The sequence below is a fragment of the Manacus candei genome, unplaced genomic scaffold (assembly GCF_025592945.1).
Source record: "Manacus candei isolate 608988 ecotype Guabito, Panama unplaced genomic scaffold, ASM2559294v1 h1tg000003l, whole genome shotgun sequence".
NCBI classification, from domain to species: Eukaryota; Metazoa; Chordata; class Aves; order Passeriformes; family Pipridae; genus Manacus; species Manacus candei.
In genome coordinates, this window is record NW_026138051.1 from 15,593,537 (window position 1) to 15,614,901 (window position 21,365).

The 21,365-nt window shown below is 38.1% G+C and overlaps 1 protein-coding gene across 2 annotated transcripts in view; it reads right to left on the bottom strand.

Moving 5' to 3' along the window:
* Nucleotides 1-7,138: 7,138 nt before the first annotated feature.
* Nucleotides 7,139-21,365, bottom strand: part of KLHL4 (kelch like family member 4) — a 76,058-nt gene continuing 61,831 nt past the window's right edge. For both annotated transcript variants that reach the window (XM_051786105.1, XM_051786095.1), the window contains exons 6-12: nt 20,558-20,770; nt 19,369-19,555; nt 15,942-16,166; nt 13,923-14,085; nt 10,910-11,122; nt 9,447-9,618; nt 7,139-8,759 (exon numbers count right to left, since the gene is read on the bottom strand). In XM_051786105.1, the coding sequence (XP_051642065.1) occupies nt 8,700-8,759; nt 9,447-9,618; nt 10,910-11,122; nt 13,923-14,085; nt 15,942-16,166; nt 19,369-19,555; nt 20,558-20,770 (1,233 nt within the window). In that variant the 3' untranslated portion in view covers nt 7,139-8,699. The remainder of the gene's footprint in view (nt 8,760-9,446; nt 9,619-10,909; nt 11,123-13,922; nt 14,086-15,941; nt 16,167-19,368; nt 19,556-20,557; nt 20,771-21,365) is intronic.

Genomic DNA, 21,365 nt, shown 5'->3' on the forward strand with positions numbered 1-21,365 from the left:
CCATTGGGACTGTAAAGATCATCTTCAGCAGTTGCTGACCTTTCCAAATTTTACCTTACAGAAGCATTTCAGAACAGGGCCATTGATTTATTCTCTTTTGCCAGATGACTGGTATGTTGATTTATAAAGTCATTTGATGGAAGAATTGTTTTCTAAGAGTGTCTAAACTGCAGGGTTGTGCTGGAAAGAATTTGTTGGTTGGAGTTTTAAAAATTGCATGTATATTTAAGAGTTTAAAGCAGGCATAGCCTGCTTTAGCCTTCCTTTGTAGCTGTTTATCTTAGAATGTAATCTGAATATTAGAGGTGAACGATGCAGAACCGTCACCTCAAGTGTTGGTAAATAGGCCAGAACTCCACCATAGCTCATTTGCCATTTGGTTCATTGTGTTCTTTTCCCCCTTATTTAGAAGTCATGAGAACATGAAAGTGTCATGAAAGCATCAGTTAAGGCCCTTCAATCATCTGTTGCTAAATGAAATAAAAACCTCTTGGCATTTAGTCACTCTGCATTTTAACTCCATTGCTGTATCTGCGTGTTAGACAATTGAAACGTGAATATATACACAATTTTCATCTCTAAGATACCAAGTATAAGGTGAAACACATTCCAAACACCATGTTGCTTTCTGATCTGACAAAATGATTTAGTTTGCAGGAAGAAAACAGGAAAAAAATCGGTAGCAAATACTCCTGTATACACTTAGAGCTTCATTGCTTCTACTTTCCTTCAGTCCTTTTTACTTCTTGTAGTAAATCATTAAATGAGATTTTTATATTGTATTTTATTATATTTAAAAGATGAAATGAAATTTGACAAGTTCCTCAGAGAATTTCTAATCCATCCACTCTAGTTTATTTTTGTTTGGTTTTTTTTTTACCTATTCTGTACTGTCTCTTTCGGCTCTCAACCTCTTCTCTGAAATCTTTCTCAGTTTTACAGAATATTGTTAATGAAGTGTGTACAACACTGCTTGGGAAAAATGTACCATAGTGATTTTTCCTTTATTTTTGCAGCATGTTTGATTCCATCTAGCAGCTGCAGGCCCCAGTTTTCACAAAAGAACCTGATTACTGAGCCTGATTAAAATGAATTTTTCTTTATATGGCACTCTGTTTTCCCCAACTGAATCATTCCAGCACATGTTTTTCTGAGTGTCATGTAATACTTAAGGGTGTAAAGACACAATCATCACAAGACTTTTTATTTACTATTGTTCAGTACAAACAGTGTAGAGTGAAAGAAACTAATGAGGTCTTTGATAATCAATTCTTATCAGAAACGCCTTGGGCAGAATGTGGTTTTTCAATTATCATCAGTTGTTCAGTAGCTGTACATTGGCTTTTTTTTATTTTCATCTAGAAGTGCTGATTTTATCTTTATTTTAAGAAAGATTAACTTACATTTGAATGCTTGAAATTAAAACTGCTCCTAGTTGGACTGATTTCTTGACAACTGGAAATATTTTCTCATGCATGGTTTCACATGTGAGGAGTGTAACATAACCACTGAGCTAAAGCTGTAGGAGGAAAACTCCAAGATAGGAAAGGCAAGTAATTATTGTGTAGGGGTTTGGGGAATCTGAGGGCAGGTTTTTTGTTTTTAAGATATTTTTGTATGTATTCTTTGAGAATAAAGGAGTGGGTAATGCACAGAATAGTCCCTAGGGAAAGGATGCTTCCAAATTTTAGAAGAAAGCTCCTGTTTAGTGATGGGAGGGAGGGAAGGACTGGTTATGTAAAGAGCTGCATCCAAATATTCTCTCCAGCTTTTGAAAGGGACCAGTTGGAGACTGAGCAGTTTGGGCAGCTGAGGCAATAAATCCATTTGGATTTTTGACTCTCTTTCCATCTCTACCTCAGAAATAAAGAGGTTTACTTTAGGGGTTTCTTTTGCCCCACAGTTGTAATTACTGAGACAATGTCTCTGGTGGGAGGTGGGTGTCCTGAAAAAGCAAAACCAAATTTTGCCATGTAATACTGGTAGTTCATAACAGATTATTGATATATTTGTGGTGTTTCTGCTTCTCTAGAAAGAGGCAAAACTCTCTGAGCTCAGACTTACCCTGAGTTGACAGAAATCAGTCAGGAACAGTTGTCCCTTCAAATAAAGTATGCAGAGGAAAGGGTTGGTTTCAAGTGATGTAATACTTCACTTTCCCCAACATTTTTTAAATTATTATGTATATTTAGAACTATCTTATAAATTGCATAAAGCTGGTTGTAAACTGCTCTCTATTTTCAGTAAGAAATATTTCATAAGCTGTAATTTTGTAATGTTGTACTTCAGAACCTCTTTCTGAATTCTGGAAGCAGTATCACTAGACTGTATATTAACTTGAGGTGACAGGGACAAGTATATATGAAAGCAAGTTGCATCTCAGTGTTTTACAGAGAGATGAGATGAGATTGTTTAATCCTGGAAAAGTTGCATCCAATATCTGGGAGGAGTCCCTGCTGCAGAGGAAAGATGATAGAAAGAAATGTTAGGACTGTATGAAGTTTCATTGTATTTCGTGTAAAGCTTGTAGTTTTTATTTCTGGCTCCTTTTCATAACTATCCTAATATGGAAAATGGGGAAACAGAAGAAAAAACACGTTATATTTACAGTCTTAACATCCATGTAGGTGTCTTGTACATTTTCTAAAAGGTAGAGTTTTATAGATTATACCCCATGTCCAGGACTGCATCTTAAATATGTCTGGGTGGTCAGGGGAGGGTGGTTTGGCTAATTGATGGGTCTAATGAACCAGCTGGAAAATACAGGTTTCTCTTCCACCATCTGCCCCTACACTTGGTTTTTCACCCTGAGCCTCTGCAGCCAAAGGAAAGGGTTTCATGATTTGCACTCAGGGAAATGAAAAAAAGCAATTTTTTATTTCAATGTGCCAAAACCCCAGGACAGGCACGGGACTAGTGATAACAGCTGTGGTTTTGGGAATATTTACAGAAGGGGTTTTGCTGTAACTCAGTAACTTTGGTTCCAAAACTGCTCTTAGGAGGTCAGCAGTGTCTGTGTTTGTGCACGTGGTGAAAATTTACATAAGGCAGTTCCACTGACAAGTGTAGTGGACTCCTGAGAGTAATAAACAGTTGATTTATATTTCAAAGATAAATATTACTACAAGGTAGACCCGTGTTCTCTTAGAAAGAGCCAGGATTCTCTAAAAATTGTCACACAGCACCACCTTCTGAGCAGCCCCTGAATGGCAGCTGAGCTCATTCAGGGTTTCACTGTACACTCAAACAATAGGAGCAAACTTCGGTGCTCAAAACCTGACTTTCCAAGCACTACATGATGAGAAAAGTTGTATCCAACTTGCTGAGGAAGAGCACTCGGATTATTAAGATGTGGGTCTGTGTTTAAGAGGTTCATTTCTGCCTTGACTGAAAAGTTCATGGGCAAACCTCAATTAACCCTGAGGGAATTCACAATGAGAAATCCTACGTAGAAAATGTAGTGTGTGTGACCCTCTCAATCAAATGATCTCATGTTACTGCACCAAGTAAAGAAATGTTGGACAAGTTCCAATAATATTGAATATAGACCATTCGGCCCTTGATTTATGCAATTCTAAAATATCTAGCACTGATCAGCTGAGACTCTAGTTTAGCAAAACTGCTTTATGCAAGAAATTAAAAATTATACTCTACATTTTTGCCTATTTTATTTTTGTTCCTCTTTTATGCATTAATTTTATTATTAAAAATGTTTTCTGGGTAATATCTTTGGTGATACCTTTGGCAATACCTTACAGGGATATTGCAATTTTGCATAAATTATTTGGTCTAAACCTTCAAGTATTTTCTTACAATTCATGTAAACTGAGGCTTTATTTGACCTTGACTTAGATTAAAACAGATTTTCTCTCATCAAAAAGAAGAAGGGGAACAAAAAGTTTCTTATATTAAACTTCCTGCTGGAATAACGCACTTTCAGATATATTTTTTTTAATATTAACTGTAAAAGATGAATCTATACTTAAAATATCATATTTAAAAGATCATTCCTGGGCAATCATTCCCAAGTGAGTAGTCCAAGCAATGAGTGATGGATATATTTTCTTAGTCATGGCTGGTGAAGTTAGCACCGTCCTCTTCTCTACATTCCATAAGTATTCATGTACAAGAGGACAAGTTTTTTAGCTTTCTTTGCATATTTAGAGTTGCAATGGAGCAAAAAGTCCCCAGGGATGTAGATCTGAGGAAGAAAAGGTGTGGAGCCTTTAAGGACTCTGTGTGTGAATGATGTAGTGGAGCTTTACTGAAAAGCAGGAGTGGTTGAACACAGCACTTAGCTGTCAGGTTTCTTTGGCAGGAGAGGAGGTCAGAAGGGATTTCAGAGATAAAGAGAATACAGCTTTACTCGGGGAAAAAAATGCAGACCTGCCTCTTTCTGTGAGGAAGTGCAGTGGAACTATTTCTGTTCTGATAAAATTCCCCCCTTTCCTTGTAAGAAGAGATGGGGAGTAAGAGGTGAGGCTCAAATACCAACTGCAGGTACTCTCAGCATACAATCTGTTAGAAATGCTACCTCATTGTGACCACTACAGAAATTCAGTTTAACCTCTTCAACAATTAACTGTAATCAATAAGAAAATTCACCGTGGGAAGGACTCACTCTTAAATGTACAAATAAATTCATTGCAGTTTATTTAACCTGCAAATTTTGTGATGTCTGAGGTCAGAGAAAATGAGGTAATTTCAGTGAACTATGTTGCCTTTGAGGAGTCAGATGCTGAAACCCAGGTATTTAGGATCTATTCAGCATCATGCACCTCATCTCTGAGTCTGGGGTCGTGTGGGAAGCCAAGAAATGACATCGTGTGATGACACTGTACAGAAACACACATGTAGGAAGAGACAGGATTAGCCCCACGTGACACTTTACTGATTCCCTTCCAGGAAATTACCTTGGACAATCCTTCCAGACACAAAAACCAAATGTCCCTTTTCGTGTTAAAAGATTCTTTTCACTCTTAGAATTGTTAGGGTTGGAAAGGACCTTAAAGATCTCTTGTTGCAATTCAACCAATTGAGCCTGTACTGCAGAAAAGCTGGTTTTGTAAGTTCCTCAGCCAAGAAGGCACAAAAAGAGACGGTAACAACCAAAACTATTGATTGGGGAGCTCAAATATGCTTCAAATTTCTATGTATCTTGTTGGCTTAGTGAAGAGAGTATCCAGAACAGTCAGCTTGTTAACTAATCTGTGTGTTGAAATAACTGGGCCCAAATCCTTCCCTAATATATTTATTCTATATCAGAGATATAATTTATTTTTTCTGTGGCAGCTGTAAATAGCTCTAGTAGAGTTTTCCTGCCTTGTAGCTGTGTTATGAGGAATGCTCCAGTTGCAGTGCTGAAAGTATCACTGATAAAGGGATTTTTCTGGGCTAGTTGGTTCTTATGCTCTTGGCCTAAATGTCTCCTACTGGTAGATAGAGACATGACAGTGGTTAGGCTGCATCTTTAATCTTTTCTAGAACTGATTTTGCAGGTAGGTGGTGTCCCTGCTCCCCACACATTGTGTTATATAAAGTATCATTGCTGGTGCAGTTCATGTAGAGATCACCCAGACCAAAGAGGAAAAAAGGTGTTATAAGGACCAGGACTTAAAAGGCAAGAAAATACAATGGGCAAAGAAGATTGGGGCTCAAATCTTCTTTGGTCCAAGATTTGGGCAAAGAAGAAATAGCACAGATAATATCATTGTTCCAGCAAGAGTTCTGATAAGAAACCCAGAGCAGTGCAAGGTTGGGATGAGAGGGGATGGCTCCCTCTGGGAAGGGGTCCCCCTGAGAATGGCTCCCTGTCACCCTGTCAAACCAGCCAGATGTGCTGCAGCTGTGAGGAATCCACTGAGCAAAGATGCTGCACAACTATTGCACCCACTCATGTTTGGAGAACCAGGAAATGGGAAGGCAGGACACCTCATCAGAGAATATCTCCAGCACTTCCTCTCACCTAATAATGTCTAAACATCTTCCAATTCTCTCCAGTTTGCTTGTTTTTCATCTCCCTGTTAGGTGTCCAATTTCCTTTTGTGGATTGCTGGTTTCCTTTCACGTGATTTTTCACTGTTGTACAAATAATATGGGAAAAAAACCAAAAACCTTAAACAAACTTCAGTACTAAAACCACCAAGGAACTTCTTTCTGTAGAAAATTCAATCATGTCACTTTGTTGCTTGAATTCAAATATCTGCTCAAATTTTACATTTATGTTTTCTAACACTTAATATTTCATCTTGTCATAGTTCTTGTCAGGGTTTCATCCTAAAATAGATTATTTTGAATTAATTCATGTTTTGAGTGTGAAATATTCCTCTTACTCTTTACATGTTGAAATGAAGTTTAATATCAACAGCTTCAAACAGCCTGTGCACAACCTGATTCCCAGCTGGTATTTCCAGACTCCCAGTGTCTATTTTGATGTGTCTCTTGCATGTATCTTGACATTAGTTGTACATTGTTTGTATAATTTGTGTTTTAGAGTCTTAAAAATGGGCATTTGATATCAGGGCTTTCCAAACAAGAGTAGAATATATGATGTTGCACTGGTTCCTGGCAGCAGGGATGTGCTCTTATAGGAGAACAGGAGAAAAGCAGGATTTAGAGCCTGAGTGACAAATAATAGTGACCCTCTCTCTCTGTCCATACAAATCCTTATTTCTATGAAAGGGTGCACGTGGTTGTTGCATGATTGAAGCAGGATGGCAGCAAAGAGAGAAAAAATGATGGAATTTTTATTAATAATGCTAAAAGTTAATGTTTGCTGCAAAAAGGTGTTCTAAGTAGAGGGTCAGACAGGATGAGGGAGAGAGAAATTTAACATCCATCCTGAATTCCCAAAGGTCTTACTGTGGGGATTCACTGTCAGTTTGGTGGTTGGGCCCTTGTGTTTGCTTCAGATTATTGATTTAATGGGAAATTAAAGTGCCTTCCTTCTCTGATGGGAATTCTGGAACCCATGACCCACGAGCTGGCTTAGGGTTTGTTCCCCATTTGGTCAGTAGGGGTTTTTATGGATCTTTTGCTCTTTTAAAGTACAAAATGAGATTGATCCCTCTCTGTTTCCTGGTTTTGAAAGGATGAAAAAAAAACCCACAACGTTGTTAAAATGTAGTCTAAATTTTCTTAGCAGAGAAAGTAAATTTTATTTGAATGTAGCATGCTATATATAAACATAATTCATTTTTAAAGTTAAAAATGTTCTTCCTTTTATAAATATGCTTATGACATTTCATCTTTAGAGGCATTCAATAGGCTTAATACTATAAAGTCTTTAAAATAGCATATTGCTGAATTCTGATAACACAGTATTCTATCAGGAAAGTTACTCTACACATTCAAAGATTTTTCATCTCTGTCCTGAATTTTCTGACAAAAGAACAACATAACAAACACTAAGGTGGATACTGACCAAGTATTGTGCTTTACAGCATAGAATATCTTACATACATTCTTTTTCTAAAATACACTTTCAGCATTTGAAATTATATATATATAAAATGAAATTAATGCAAAACAAATCAAAACCTTCCTTAGAAATTGGCACACAAAAAGAAAATATCATGCATGTGGAATATCATGTGGTGTTTTCCCGTTTAATCTTGATTCTTAGCATTCCCCTAATTTCAGATAAAACATAAACATGTTTATCTAAGTGGTATATAATGTCACACAGTGGATGTGGTTTTTTCCTTACCATATTTCTACTGTACATGAGAGAAAGCTGGTAATCTTCAGCTGAGGTCAAAGATTGTCATATCAATATGATATAAAAATTTCATTTTGTAAGTTATATTCAAGGAATGTAATTATGTGATTGTTTTAAAGTTTAATGCATGGTTATTATCCCAAGAATAGTCAAATTAGTTCAGCACATACTGACAGATGGTTGTGGGCAAAGAGAAATCCAGGAATAACCTGACACCCAGAACAGCATTAAAATATCACATATCTGTGCACAGTGAAAATATTTTAAATTATATCAGCATTGTGTTTTGACAAAAGAGATTTCTTTCTGTTGGCACATATTTAATAGCATGAAGGTACCTTAGCCCTACTATTTCTAAACTTGCATTATTCAATTCAATATACTGCTAAAAATGGATATTTTCTACACAGTACTACCAAAGCTGGATGGTAAATAACAACCAATTCTATGCTTCTCTGATTTGATCTTAAAGTTAATTTAGTAGTTTTATTTCTGAATATAGAAATTAAGCTGCTCTGTAGAGAATATTCTGTTGCCAGTGATATTTATGAGCAAATATTTCCTTCTGTGCAGTTCTCTGCTGAATGTATTTCTTAGTCATTTTCATTTGCTTAAAATATAAAAGCTCTTTTTATAAACATTTTCATTCCTGCCAACATAGAAAGGAAAAAAGTTTATGAAATCTTATACACCTGTTTCTCACTTTACTACTGCATTTTATAAATAACAGATACACTTTTTTAACAAACAGGAACCATTTAAACATGTTACTGGATTTTGTGTTTTAGGCATAATAAAATAATTCAGTTATGCAGAACTGTCCAATTTTTGTGATGCAGGAAGACACTTTTGTGCTCTAATAGATGGCTCAGTTATTGTCTGTTGCAGAGGGTTACTGAGATGTGTGTAGTCTGTGCTGCTCTCTGGAAATGTTTCTTCTGAAACTCCACTCACTTTAGTTTTGGGATATTTATAGTCCTCAGGGCAACTTCACCACAACAACGCATGCTCCAGCCCTTCCAATGTTGACAGGAACTTCCTAAAAATGGAAAGAGAAAAGAAAAACAAAAAGGAGGAAACATAGGACTGAAGAAGAAATTACTTCCAGGTTATAAGGAAAACAATTTGTTTATTCAAATTGATGTAATACTAAAAAAAAATTAGATTTACACAGGGCTCTAAAAAACACTATTTGGGCTTTTTGACAAAATTCAGTAAGTGCTGAGAGTTACAGGAGTGTAGGGTGGTGGTGTTGCTGTTAACATGTGTAAAAGACCTTCTTGTTCTATGCTCCAAAACAACAGACTGTGCGGCTACAAAAATACCTAAAACTACAAAGCGTTAGATATTTCCTCCTGGTCTCAATTGTGACAATCATAAATATGAAAATTTGAAAGTGTCTTCAGAAGACACCACTAATGACAAACACGCACCAGCTCCAGCCATGGCAAATTTAAGCACTTAAAGCCCCAAATGGTTTGTGCAACAGGATTCACTCACCCATGCGCAGCCTCCACCCCTTAGTCTGAAAAGTTTTATCCAATTCTTTCACAAGACAAGCAATGACATTTAATTCAAGCCCAATGCAGTATTACTGCATCCTGATATGTCATTTTTCTCAACACCAGTGATAACTTTGCAACTTAGTTTTGTCGGTTATTTGGGCAGAATTATTCCTTGCTGCAGGAGGAATTCCTGCTATTTCCGAGGTGATTCTTCCCATTACCTCTGTCCACTCGTTGTTCTGGGCATCGTAGGACTCCACGGTGTCCAGGTAGGTGTGGCCATCGTACCCCCCCACGGCGTATAACCTGTCCCCCAGAGGGCAGATCCCAACTGCATCCCGAGGGACACTCAGGGGGGCCACTGTTGTCCAAGCATCTGTTTTAGGATCATACCTAGAAATTTTTGATGATCAAATGTAGAGAAATACATCATAAAAACACATTTGAAATTTAAATTACGGTTATTTGCTTATTTTCTCCTGTATTGCAGTTCAGTTTATACTGGGAACTAGTAGAATCGTTATGTGAGTCAATATTTAATTCGGCCACTAGAGGGGTCTTCAAGCCCATGGAAAATGCCCATGTTTTCACTTTTTGCTCTGCAGTCTCTCCATTTCAATCCCATTAAGCAATCAATACATTTTAAGCATAAATGGGACCCGAGGGAATGATAACATGGCCACCAGTTGAGTCAGCGAAGTTAATTTCAATATATTATTTTTCCTTCTTCCATAAAGCTTTTGGTTTTCTCTTTCTTGTCAGAGCTAATGTTTTCAGAAAATTTCACTGCAAAAGAAGTTAAGCACCTCGTATAGTGGACCTAAGTTTGTCACACAAAATGCATGGCAGGATCTTACATGAGTGTGGATTTTATTTCTGATCTACTCAGTCAACTTCCAATGTCAATTGAAGTGAATTCCAGGGTAGTTCCTGTTTTACACCATCTAACTGAGAACAGAATCCACTGTTATTCACACCAGGGGGTTGGATGCTCTCTCAGTTTTCATCTTTTGTCCCCAAATGACACAGGAGTGTCAGTGGATACCCCTGGCCCGTTGAGAGCCAGAGGAGTTGCCCTCACTCATCCTGTTCCCTTCTCACCCAGGACTCAAGTGTTCTCTATCCTCCTACAATGTGCCACGTGCCAAAGCAACATTTAAAACACAACACTTCCCAAAAGAAATGTCCAGAATTTGCATTTTTCTTAAGACTCTTCTCATCAGTCTCCTCATCAGAAAATACCTGTGTAGTGAGTACTCCCTGTTCAGCCTGTGATAATAATTTTACTGTAAAATTTACCATCAATATCAGCAAATTATTGGAGGAAAACACAACTGCAAAGCATTTAACTCTTACAGTATAGGGCACACTGGGTTTAGGTTGGTTTTGGCATTTTCTATTGAGGAATAGAAAGGTCACATGTTGAGTTTTTCTTAATACTTAAGTTGCCTTTGCCTGGTTCTTGGTCAGCTCAAGCAAAAGGGGGGAGTTGAGGGGAATTTGCTTCTGAGGTTTAATTCTTTTGTTCTCACTACAGTATTGGAAACCAGTCGTTCTGCTCCAAATATTGTTTTTAAAAAGCAGGATATGTTTTTTTGCACACATAGCATTCCAATTGTGAAGAGATTTTATTCTATATTTCCTTCCTGGAATGTAAAAAAAAAAAACAAAAAACATTCCTTACCTTTCTACGCAGTCGGAAAGTCGGGAGCAGTGGTTGGAAGCAGGTGCATCGTGACCTCCCACAGCATATAAGAACCCATTGTAGGTTGCAACACCAACTCCACCTCTTCTCTTGGACATGGGGGCACATAAACTCCACTTGTTTGTATGTGGGTCAAAACATTCCATGGACTTCAGGCAGGAGCTCCCATCTCGTCCTCCAACAGCGTAGAGTCTGGGATAAAAACACACAAACAGGCAAACAGCTTTAGTCTTCAGCCTCTTATTTTAATAGGAACTTTATTGGGTTAAATTCATTCAGAACACTTTCAAATTGTCATTATCCCCATTATTTGCTCTCCAACAGCTACGCTCTGGAACTTTCTTTGTAAAAGTTTTTTGCTATTTGAACTGAGTTATGTTCTCCATTTTCTGTTCAAATGTTCAAGAAAATTAAGCTTAAAAATGCATGTCAGCTTCTTTAAAAGTGAGGCATAGAAGGAACTGAATTGAAAGACGCTACATATGCTTGAAATATATGGATAATATTCCTTGGCATGGGCTCATGGAGTATTTGACATCTTAGTGTCACACTAAGTGTTTTTCCTGTGCTGTTAATACATAAAAGAACTTAAATGATAAGAATAGATCTCAAAAACATATATCAAAACTATATTAAATATGTTTTCCCCAAAGTTTGTATTTAAGAAAAGCTGCTGGACAAGAAGTACCATTCAGGCACCATCTTGTCTGTTCAGCCCAAAGACACTTAGCAAACCACTGGAGATGTAAACAAATGATTCCTACAACAGGTAGGAATTAATTGTGGAAACCCACATTATGAAACATGGGGGGGTTGTGGCTTTCTGTCAATGAATTTTACAAGGCCTTAATTTCTTTGTGGTTTCAAGGTGTCCAGGATGCTGCTGGACTGTGATAGGATGTAACAGTAGATGTGTTCAGATGTGCTGGTTTTTCTGTTCCCTTTCAAACACTGGTTATTATTTTCTGCCATTAAATTGAATTTACTCCTTGCAACTACTTAGAGACCTGGGGAACAGAGGACTGGCCCAGAATAAGTCACCTAAACCAGATCAGCTGAATTTTCCTTCAGAAGTTCCTGTTTCATTCCAGTGACTGAAAAAACTTTGAAACCACTCTGCTCCATATTTTAACTAGAAGATTCTTGACCACTGCTGGAATAATACAAAATTCCCAGCTCTCTCTCCCGATGTTCAGTTGACAAAATTGAGTTTGGTTGTGCAGTTTGTTGCCTGATCCATACAAAACTTGAGGCTTTTATTTGTTTTCTTTTCACATCATACCATTAGATACTGACTGCTTGTTTACACAGCTTTCACAGGGAGAGGAAGTTGCTGTATATACAAACAGATTGGTTGAGTTTCTTTGTTTTCTGTAATGTGTCTATAAATATGGCATTGTTTCCCCTTCTCTAAGGAAAAGCCTAAATATAACATTATTGACTGATGTTCTCAATGAACCACTAATTGATCCAAAAGTGCTGCTCCACAGAAACGTAAAGCCTTTTCTGGTGGAGCTGAATAGAAAAAGTCTTAGGGCAACAGGAAAAGGAGAAGCATTCTGCCTGGTTAGACCACTGAGTGATGGACATTTGATCTCCTGGTATGCCAGAAATGACATCACTAGACTAACAGACGTGATTTCAGCCAGGCTGGAGACAGCTTTGTATCGGGAATGATTGAGAACAGAGTCAAGCTTGGGCTGGATTTCCTCTTTGACAAAGAGGTTTCCTGCATGTTGCTGTGGAAGGTACCAACAGGAGTTTCTGGTGGAGTTTCTGCTGAGAACATTTCCTCTGAGGTACAGCAGGGACTTGGAAAGGTGGTTCTGCTTCTCTTGGACTTGGGAGTTAAAGGTTTGAGTCATGCCCTGTTTGAATGCAGAATCCTGACCTGTATGTCAAGAAGTTTTGCATTTACAAATATCCCTTTGCTGACAACTCTGTTTCTGCTCTTTATCCTCCTCTTTCTCTGGAATTTACAGTGACCAGGGAAGCCAGTGAAAGATGTTCAAAGTAAATGCAATTCTCTGCCTGTATCTGTGGCGTTCCTGACCCCTACAAACTGTCATTGCTAAGAGCTTCCCACAGATTTAAATAAGAAGGAAGGTTGGTTCAAGCCATCTTTTCTAACATAGGGGTCCTTCACAAGGCTTTTGTATTTCCAGCACGAGACTGTGGAACTGAAGAAGAAAAATAGAATTTTGATAGGCATTGATTTGGAAATTGTTCTTCCTCACTCTGAAATACAACTATATTCAAATAGGGATTTACAACAAAGTGTAACACTGTTCAGTACAGGTTGCACAGTAGATTCACACAAGTGTCTGTTCCCATGCAAATGTGCTTGAAAAGCTTTAGCATCTTAGGAGAATGTTTAAATACATTAACACACAATTTCAGTGTATTTAACAGAGGGAAGAACAAATCTGGGTAGGATAAGACTTGCAGAGAGCTGTTTATTCCATACCTAATTAATAAACCTGTCTTCCTTCCCTTAAACACACTATACCGCCTTAACATTTTAAAAATTATTCTTGACTGTGAATTTGTATCTAAAAGTTGTAGATGCATGCAGGAGATGCAAAATGACAGAGGAATGACTTCATTTCTGTACACGTTCTTTCAAGTGGCACTTCCTTAGACACTCTGGTTTCAAAGTGTAAATATAAATTTGGAATATTTTTTAAAGTAGCTGATTCTGTATCCCCATAAGTTATGTTCTAGGTAAAACTCTGATATGCATGTAATAACATTTTCACATTGCTGTAACTTAAAAGGTCTGAAATATGTTTAAAACATGACTGCAAGTTGGAAATCAATTTACCATGCAGCAGAGGAAAAACCTTTCCTCTCTTATTTCAGTGCATTGTGTTTTCTCTTTGTTTTCTTGAGGTCATTAATTACTATAAGATGGAAAAGCAAATTGAAGAGACTGCATTTCCAAGGAAGGAAGCGAGTGAAAATGCAAAGAGAGGTTTTCCTGCTGACATACTTGCTGTTTAATGCTGCAACCCCCACGGTGCTCCTGGGGGTCGACATGCTGGCCACATAATTCCACTGCCGTGCCTGGGGGTCCCATCTCTCCACAGTGTTGAGGTAACTCCACCCATCGTGGCCACCAACAGCATACATTGGTCCTTCAAGCATTGCTACTCCTTAAAAGATAGAATTAGGGACAAGTTATCTCATAATTTCAGTGACCAGTAGTGTCTTCATACTTCAATCCCCTGTGTGCAGATAAGCAACTGCAGCTGGTATTAAACTATCTGAAAGCTGCCTTTTCACTTGGCAGAATAAACAAAGATAAAATACTTCATGTTTTCTAAATAACCATTATCTTTTGCCAAAAGATTAGAGGAAAGCTGCTTTAGTTCTGATGTTCTCTTGGACTTTTATCTCTTTCGCTTCTGCTGACCTTGTTCCAAAACAAATTTGAGACCCTAAATGAGAAACTATACTATTCATTTAAAGAAAGGCAAAATTTGAGTCAGGCAATGAAAAACATGCCCAAAACCAATGACTTGTCCTAATTCTGAGCCTGCTGAAGCTCTGTAGTCCTGCCAGCACAAAGCCTGAGTGGCTGGGTGGCTGGCTGTCCTTGCCACCAAAAGGACCATAACACATTAATGCCTTTAAGGGGAGCACACTTTTGGATAAGAGCTTGTTGGTGTCTGCTGTCCTTGAAGCCCAGGAGAGTGAGCTTGGCTGTGTCTGCAAAGCTCTGTGTGGACATATCCTGTGCCATTGTGCTTCTCCAGAGAGAAGGGCTTTGGTGCCTCCCCTTTGGGAGCTGCTGCTGCTGCCCTGCTGTTTGTTCCCTTTGTTAGGTAAGGCAAAATGTTGGAGTCTGGCTGCTTAAAAGTTTCTAAATCTGTCTTTCAGGCCTAAATATACATGTCCTGATTTTTTCAAAAGCTCTAACTCTCCCCAGAATCACACTGAAGTTAATAGGGGCTGTGAGTGTGAGGGAGCTTTGCAAACTAGGCTGATGCACAAAGAGAAACCAAGCTTTGGACACTCAAATTTACTGCCCTGACCTACTTGTTGAGTAGAATTTTGTCCCTGAAGTTGGTAATTGTAAAGATTTCAATGAAAATTATTTAATCTGTTTTGTCTTCTTTCCTTTTGCTACCTACCAGTATTTGGTTTTATAAATTTTGTGGACTAGCTGTTAAGAACCCTACACTACACTTACCCCACCAAGAAGTGGAGAAGGTGATGTAGGCCACAAGGGTTTACCAAATAATTCTGGGTCAATCTTTCTCTATTATTCATTAAAATATTCCATGTCATTTGAACTTAAAAATGATTTCTGTAAACTTTAAAGAACCCAGCTTTTTCATAAGAACTGTGATATATAAATCCTTCAGAAATCATCATATTCTCTCCATTAGTCTCCTCAACTGTAAACTTGGCCTTATTTTTTATAGTTCCAGAAATAAATTCTAGATTTCATATTCATAGTATTCCTTCATTCTGAATCATAATAAGGATTATTGTGCACTAAAGACCCACAGATACTAAGCTGTGGCAGAACTCTGTAAAACTTCTTGTAATTACAACATTAAAACTGGTGAAGTCGTACTTATTTCCATGCTGCAATGTTTTCTTCAGTGTGGGCAATGCCCTGACCTGAATTACACAGGTGCTTGGTACCTATGAGCTTACCTCAAGTCATAATTGAAAAAATAATTAAAATCAGGTTGTTATAGTATTGTAAATGCATCTTTTGACCATTAAATCATGTGAAGAGTTGATTATTTTCATTATTGCTTAGCTTTTGGAGTTTTCTACAAGCAAAACGAACTCTGGAAAACCAGTGTCAGGTGAATACTAATTAATATCACTGTCATAAAATTATGATGATAGACAACTCTGTCTTTGAAAAATGTCTTTTACAAATATTCCTGCATGTTGTTCAAGGTTTTAAAAAGTTATGCCAGCAGCGTTTGTGTCAACCAAAATCCATTTGTCTGTGCACTGTAAGGCATTTGCAAAGAGCACCTCTTACCTAGGCCGTGCCTGTGTGTGGACATGGGAGGCATTATGGTCCAAGCTTTGGTGACAGGGTTGAAACATTCCACAATGTTGGAAGTTTTCAGCCCATCTCTGCCTCCCACGATATAGAGCTTGTTGTCAATCACTGCCACCCCGAACTGCAGCCGTCTGCCGTTCATGGTGCCAATTTGTATCCAGCTGTTAGTCCTGAGGTCGTACTTCTCAATTGTAGTGGTACCTGTCAGAGATAAAAGTATTATGGGATAGCCATGAGGGGAGCTGTGCCCAGCAGTCAGCACAACACAAAATATGATTAAATTACAAAATATGGAAATTCTGCGCGTGGAATTTTACTGTCACTCCCTGGGAACTTCAGTTCTCATGTGAACCTAGTGAGGAAGAAGCTTTAATTGCATGCAGACAAGATGGGGAAATCTATGAGAGTATGCTGGGGCAAGAAGATGGAGAATTAAGTTATGGCAATTTTTTGTAGCATTGAAAATTTCAGAGATAAGTTAAATCTGTTATTAATTTAAATATAATGAGAGTAGGGATTTCGTGATTTGGTTTTGGGATTTTTTTAATATTCCTTATGAATATGGTATCTCACAACAGTCTGCTCTTTAACCTAAGAGTTTAGGCATTTGTGCCTAAACCATTACTGATATTAGGATTAGATATTAGGAAAAAGTTCTTTACTGTGAGAGTGGCAAGAGACTGGAATAGGTGTCCCAGGGAAGTTGTGGATTACCCATTCCTGAGGGTGTTTAAGGCCAGGTTGAACAGGGCCCTGGTCTAGTGGAAGGTGTCCCTCCCCATGGCAGGAGGTTGGAACTGGGTGATTTTTGAAGTCCCTTCCAACTCAAACTATTCTGTGATTCTATGATCTCCAAACCAGAAAAGGTTTGTATCTGTCTGTCTGAGGAACTGGACATGCATCTTCAGTAATGGGTTGGGTATTTTCCCTTTCCTGATGGAGTCAGGCAGAGCTGTGTGCCAGTACACGTGTTGTTCCCACAGGTGTCCTCCCTGAGGTTCCCCTTTGCAGCAGCCCTGCAGTAGCTGCTTGTCTGCTGTAACATATAAGCTGTATTTTCCATTTCTTCAGGTCACTGAACTTCCAGTAATGCCTTCACAAGGCACCAGGTCCCTGCCATTCAGAACTGATGCTTTCCCATGCACTGGCTCCCATCATCACCCAGCAGCTGTAATTGCTCCTCTGAGAGCTGGGAGAGCCCAGCAGGGACAGGGCTGAGTCAGATCCCAGGCACGAGAGGCAATTCCCAGGGGCACATCCAGTGCACCCTGGAGCTCAAATTCAGCTCAACCAAAGGCAACCAGACAAGGAAAATAGGTTTTCTGATTTCCTGTTCTTTGACTGGGATTTGAGACGAGAAAAGTAGTATTTTGAAGATAACAATAGGCAGTTAGTGGCTAAAAAATTATTTACAACAACAAAACAACCATGCAATAAAGCTGAAATAAAAAGGTAGTGTTTGGTTTAGAGATCTGTCAGAGATCACTTGCTAAACTCCAGAAATATCTGATATGTCATGATATCTTTTCTCTCTTCTACGTGCTTTTGCACATGTATAAACTGGAAAAGAAACTACCAACTCCATCTGCAATAAAAGAAAGTTCTACTTTTTCCCCTTTCCTGTCATCCTTTATTCTGAGCTGCTGGATTTCTTTGACTGTTCTTTCCATCCTGTTAGTCTGTTTGCTCCTCTTCGCTTTGATTCCTTCTCATTTATTCTATGCTAATGTGAGAGTGCCCCAAAGTTCTCCACTTCAAAGGAAATATCTCACACACTAACTCAAAAACAGGAGAAATGCAGTAAGGTATAAATGTGTTCAGACATACCCTGTGGGCTGTAAATTTTACAGAGGCTGGAAGATTTGAAAGTTTCAAAACTTAATGTGGTTCAGGCACATCCACATTTTTCAAAATTCCAGCCCAAAAGTAAGTCTTTGATCTTCTTTTGATCATTTGAATTTGAGATTTGACTTCACATACCACCTGAGATAAGCACAAAGCCTGGCATTGCCTGGAACACCCAACCTGGTGTGTCTGCCTTTATCACAGACAGCGTGTTATTGCCAGAGGTGGAAGTTGCTCCTCCTCAGAGCTGTTTTTCCAGTGCATCCCAGTCTCTTTAGTCGCTGTTTCCTCTATCCTACAATCCAGGACAGGCTCAAAGTGTGAGTCAGAGCTGTAGAGGACAGCAGGGAGGAGAGGAAGTGCTGTTCATCCTACCCATCAAAAGGCAAAAGTTCAAACAATTGGCTTTATTCCAAGGTAAGGAGTAAAAGAGGCACCAACAGGAAGTGCAGATGTTGACTGAAATAGCCCTTTCTTTGCACAGCCTTAACTAAGAAAAGCCCATTAGAAAATATGACACTTATTTTGGTAGAATTTAGCTTAAAGATTACTTTATTTATTCCTAAATACTCAGTATCACTAATGAATCTCCACTAATTGCTCCAGTTAACTTCACTTTGCTAAATTGTCCTAGGAATTAGTGGTTTTTCTGTTGTGGTGGTTCTGAATGTGTATTTCACACTTTATTTGATTGCATAGTGAGGCAGCTCTGCAAGATCTCAGATGGGAAAAACCTATCGTCAGCAGCTTTTTGCAAACCATGAAATGGATTAACTTCTTTGTGATTCTATTAAAAGTGAACTCACACAGCTAAAAGTAATACTGTTCAGCAAGCTGCAAGACTTTAAACTAATTACAGGTCTCTGGCTCCAAGCTCTGGGTTTGAAGTTAAGGTTCCTGGAGAAAATTATTTAATATTCTGCCTTCTAAAGAGAATAGTTCAATGTGTAAAGCTGTAACCTGATTGCAGTTGTGAAAATCAAATCATAAAAACTGGAATACAATTATAGTATTTACCTTTCAACTACAAACCTGAAAAAAAAGCTGTGTATGAAGTCTTGAAGAAAAGCTGCAAATATTGTTCCACTCATGAAAAATGCAAGTCTTTCCATTTATATTTTACAATAAGGATTGATAGGCATTAGCTGAGTTCTCTGTAGTTTAGTTATGCTTATTGGTTTTATTGTTTTTCTTCTTTAAAAGTTTTTCCTGCCTTCTAACTTTGTCAGAAAATAGACCACAGGGTTCAGCATTAAATTCATCTTGAAATATTTTCAACTATATGCACAAATTCCTACAAAACTTTATTTTAAAATCACCACCTGAATCAGACTTCTCTAGTCTGCACTTCAAGATATACATATCATTTACAAACTTCAGATTCTTGCAAGGAGAAAGAACTTCTAATACTAAGGATGCTGTTTTGTGATTTGCTTTTTCCTCTTTTTCGTCCCTAAATTGCTGCTTCATGAAGGGAAATATTCAAACAATTGTCATATATTCTCTGGATATCTGTAATACAGTTAATTAATACAATGACACTGAGTCCTGAACTTACCTTTAGTGGCATCCATACCTCCCACAGCATAGAGTGCACCCACGGTAGATTTTCTAGGCTTGGTGCGAGGACTCTGCATCATGGACCGTCTTTCTGGTAGCAGGTGGTACTTCATGGCCTCCATGAGAAGTTTCTGACACTCAAGGTCGTCTGCAAACATTGGACTATTTTCTAGATCGGCCAGTAACTAAGGGGTGAAAAGGGAGGATCTTGACATAGATTAAATCATTAAAATTGCAGGTATTTCAGCAATAAAAGTATTGGTAGCTTGAAATACTCGTTTTAAGTTCGTCACTCGAGCTTTGCTGGAAACTCTGCTTTAATGAAGCAAAACTATATAAAGGTGGAGGGGGAAGGTCTTTGAGTATGATGTCTTTATTTAATTTTTTTCCTACCTCTTTCTTTTAACTTTTAAAAAGAGTTAAAATTGCAAATGTAGTACTGCATCCTCTGAATGCAGAACTCGTCTTGGTGTGAGTAAGCAAGTCTAAGACAGAGTGCTGGGCATCTCTGTGAGTATTAGAAGATACAATTTGTATTTAAAATTAAGTGTGTACAGTACTTTTTTACTTTATCCAAAGTAGAATATTTGCAGCTTCAGTCCAACCATTTCTCCTTTCTCCAGTCATGGAGATTCATAAAGTGGCTGTAGTGACCTTACTGGCAGTCTTGAAATTCCTGAATGTCTTTCTGATGAGTTATAAAAATTCTTCTGTGACACAGATACTTTAGTGACACCTTTCTATAAAACAGTATGTCCACCTCTGGAACTTCATTGCTGAAATGTCTCTTTCAGTCTGAAGGGACAAGTAATGTCAGTGCTCAGAATAGTCAGCAATAATTTAGGCCCTTTTACATTTGTATTGTCACTTTCTATGGCAATAAAGAAATAAGCAGTGGGTTTTATTTGTCCTGCAGTTTGATAAATCTAAATAGTTATCTTTGCATGGTATTTAAGTCACTGTGTTATTAGAGGAAAACTATTACCATTGCTACCCAACAAAGAAAAACTGCTTTTGGAACACACTGACATTTTTAGAGGTAATTCTGAGCCAAGTAATTACACTGGCATTGTGGGATTTCTCTTTACCTGTGTTTAAAAATAATAAATATATAGATTATGCAGTTAAAAAAAATAAAAAAGAGAAGGAAAAGGCCACCAAAAAACTCCAGCCCTTCATATTCATACCTGGGGTGGAAGCAGGGGCAGTCTAATGTAGGAAAGAAGCATTCCCAGGTCTCGTTGCCGGTTTTCCAAGTCGTGCCTCACCCACATCATCAGTGCCTGGAATATGGCTTCTTCATCTGGCACGTTGATGTCATCACTAGACAAGAGCTTTGCAATTTCATTAGCTGGGAGCAAAAGAAATTCCTGGTTTTTTATTACTTCTATGAAGTGCTCCTAAAAATAGAAGAAGATTTCAATGCACTGATGATTTTCACACATAGAAATAGCTTTTTCTAAGATAATGTAGGCTTTGCATATATTTCATTCCTATTCCATTTCACAGTATAGGGAAGTGCAATATATAAATGTCCTTCTACCATTTAAGGGAGATCTTGGTTGCTTTTTGCTGCCTTACTCTTGCAGAACTGAAGAATAATGTTCATTTCCACACTACCATGCTATAGTTGTGCTTGTCAGGCTTCTTGTCAGTGTGTCCTGGCTTAGGGATTTGGCACTGGCAGGTTTGTCCATCAATATGATCTTAATATGCAGCTTTTGAACATATAATGTGTATTTTAAGAATGAATGCCAAGTGGGCATTCAAAGAACTGTGTACCCTCTATTACAGATTCAAAGGATTTGGGCCAATTACATTGAAACCTTCCAATCCTTTTGGAACGAGCTGTGCCAGCTGTTGACTGTAAGATCTGCTCTTAGTAGCAGAAAATACAGCAACTTACTGTTCTAAGAGTACTGTTTGGGCAATAAAATTTGGAAAAGTCCCAACAAAGAGCTCTCTTAACTAATGCTATGATAAAAGTCACAAGCT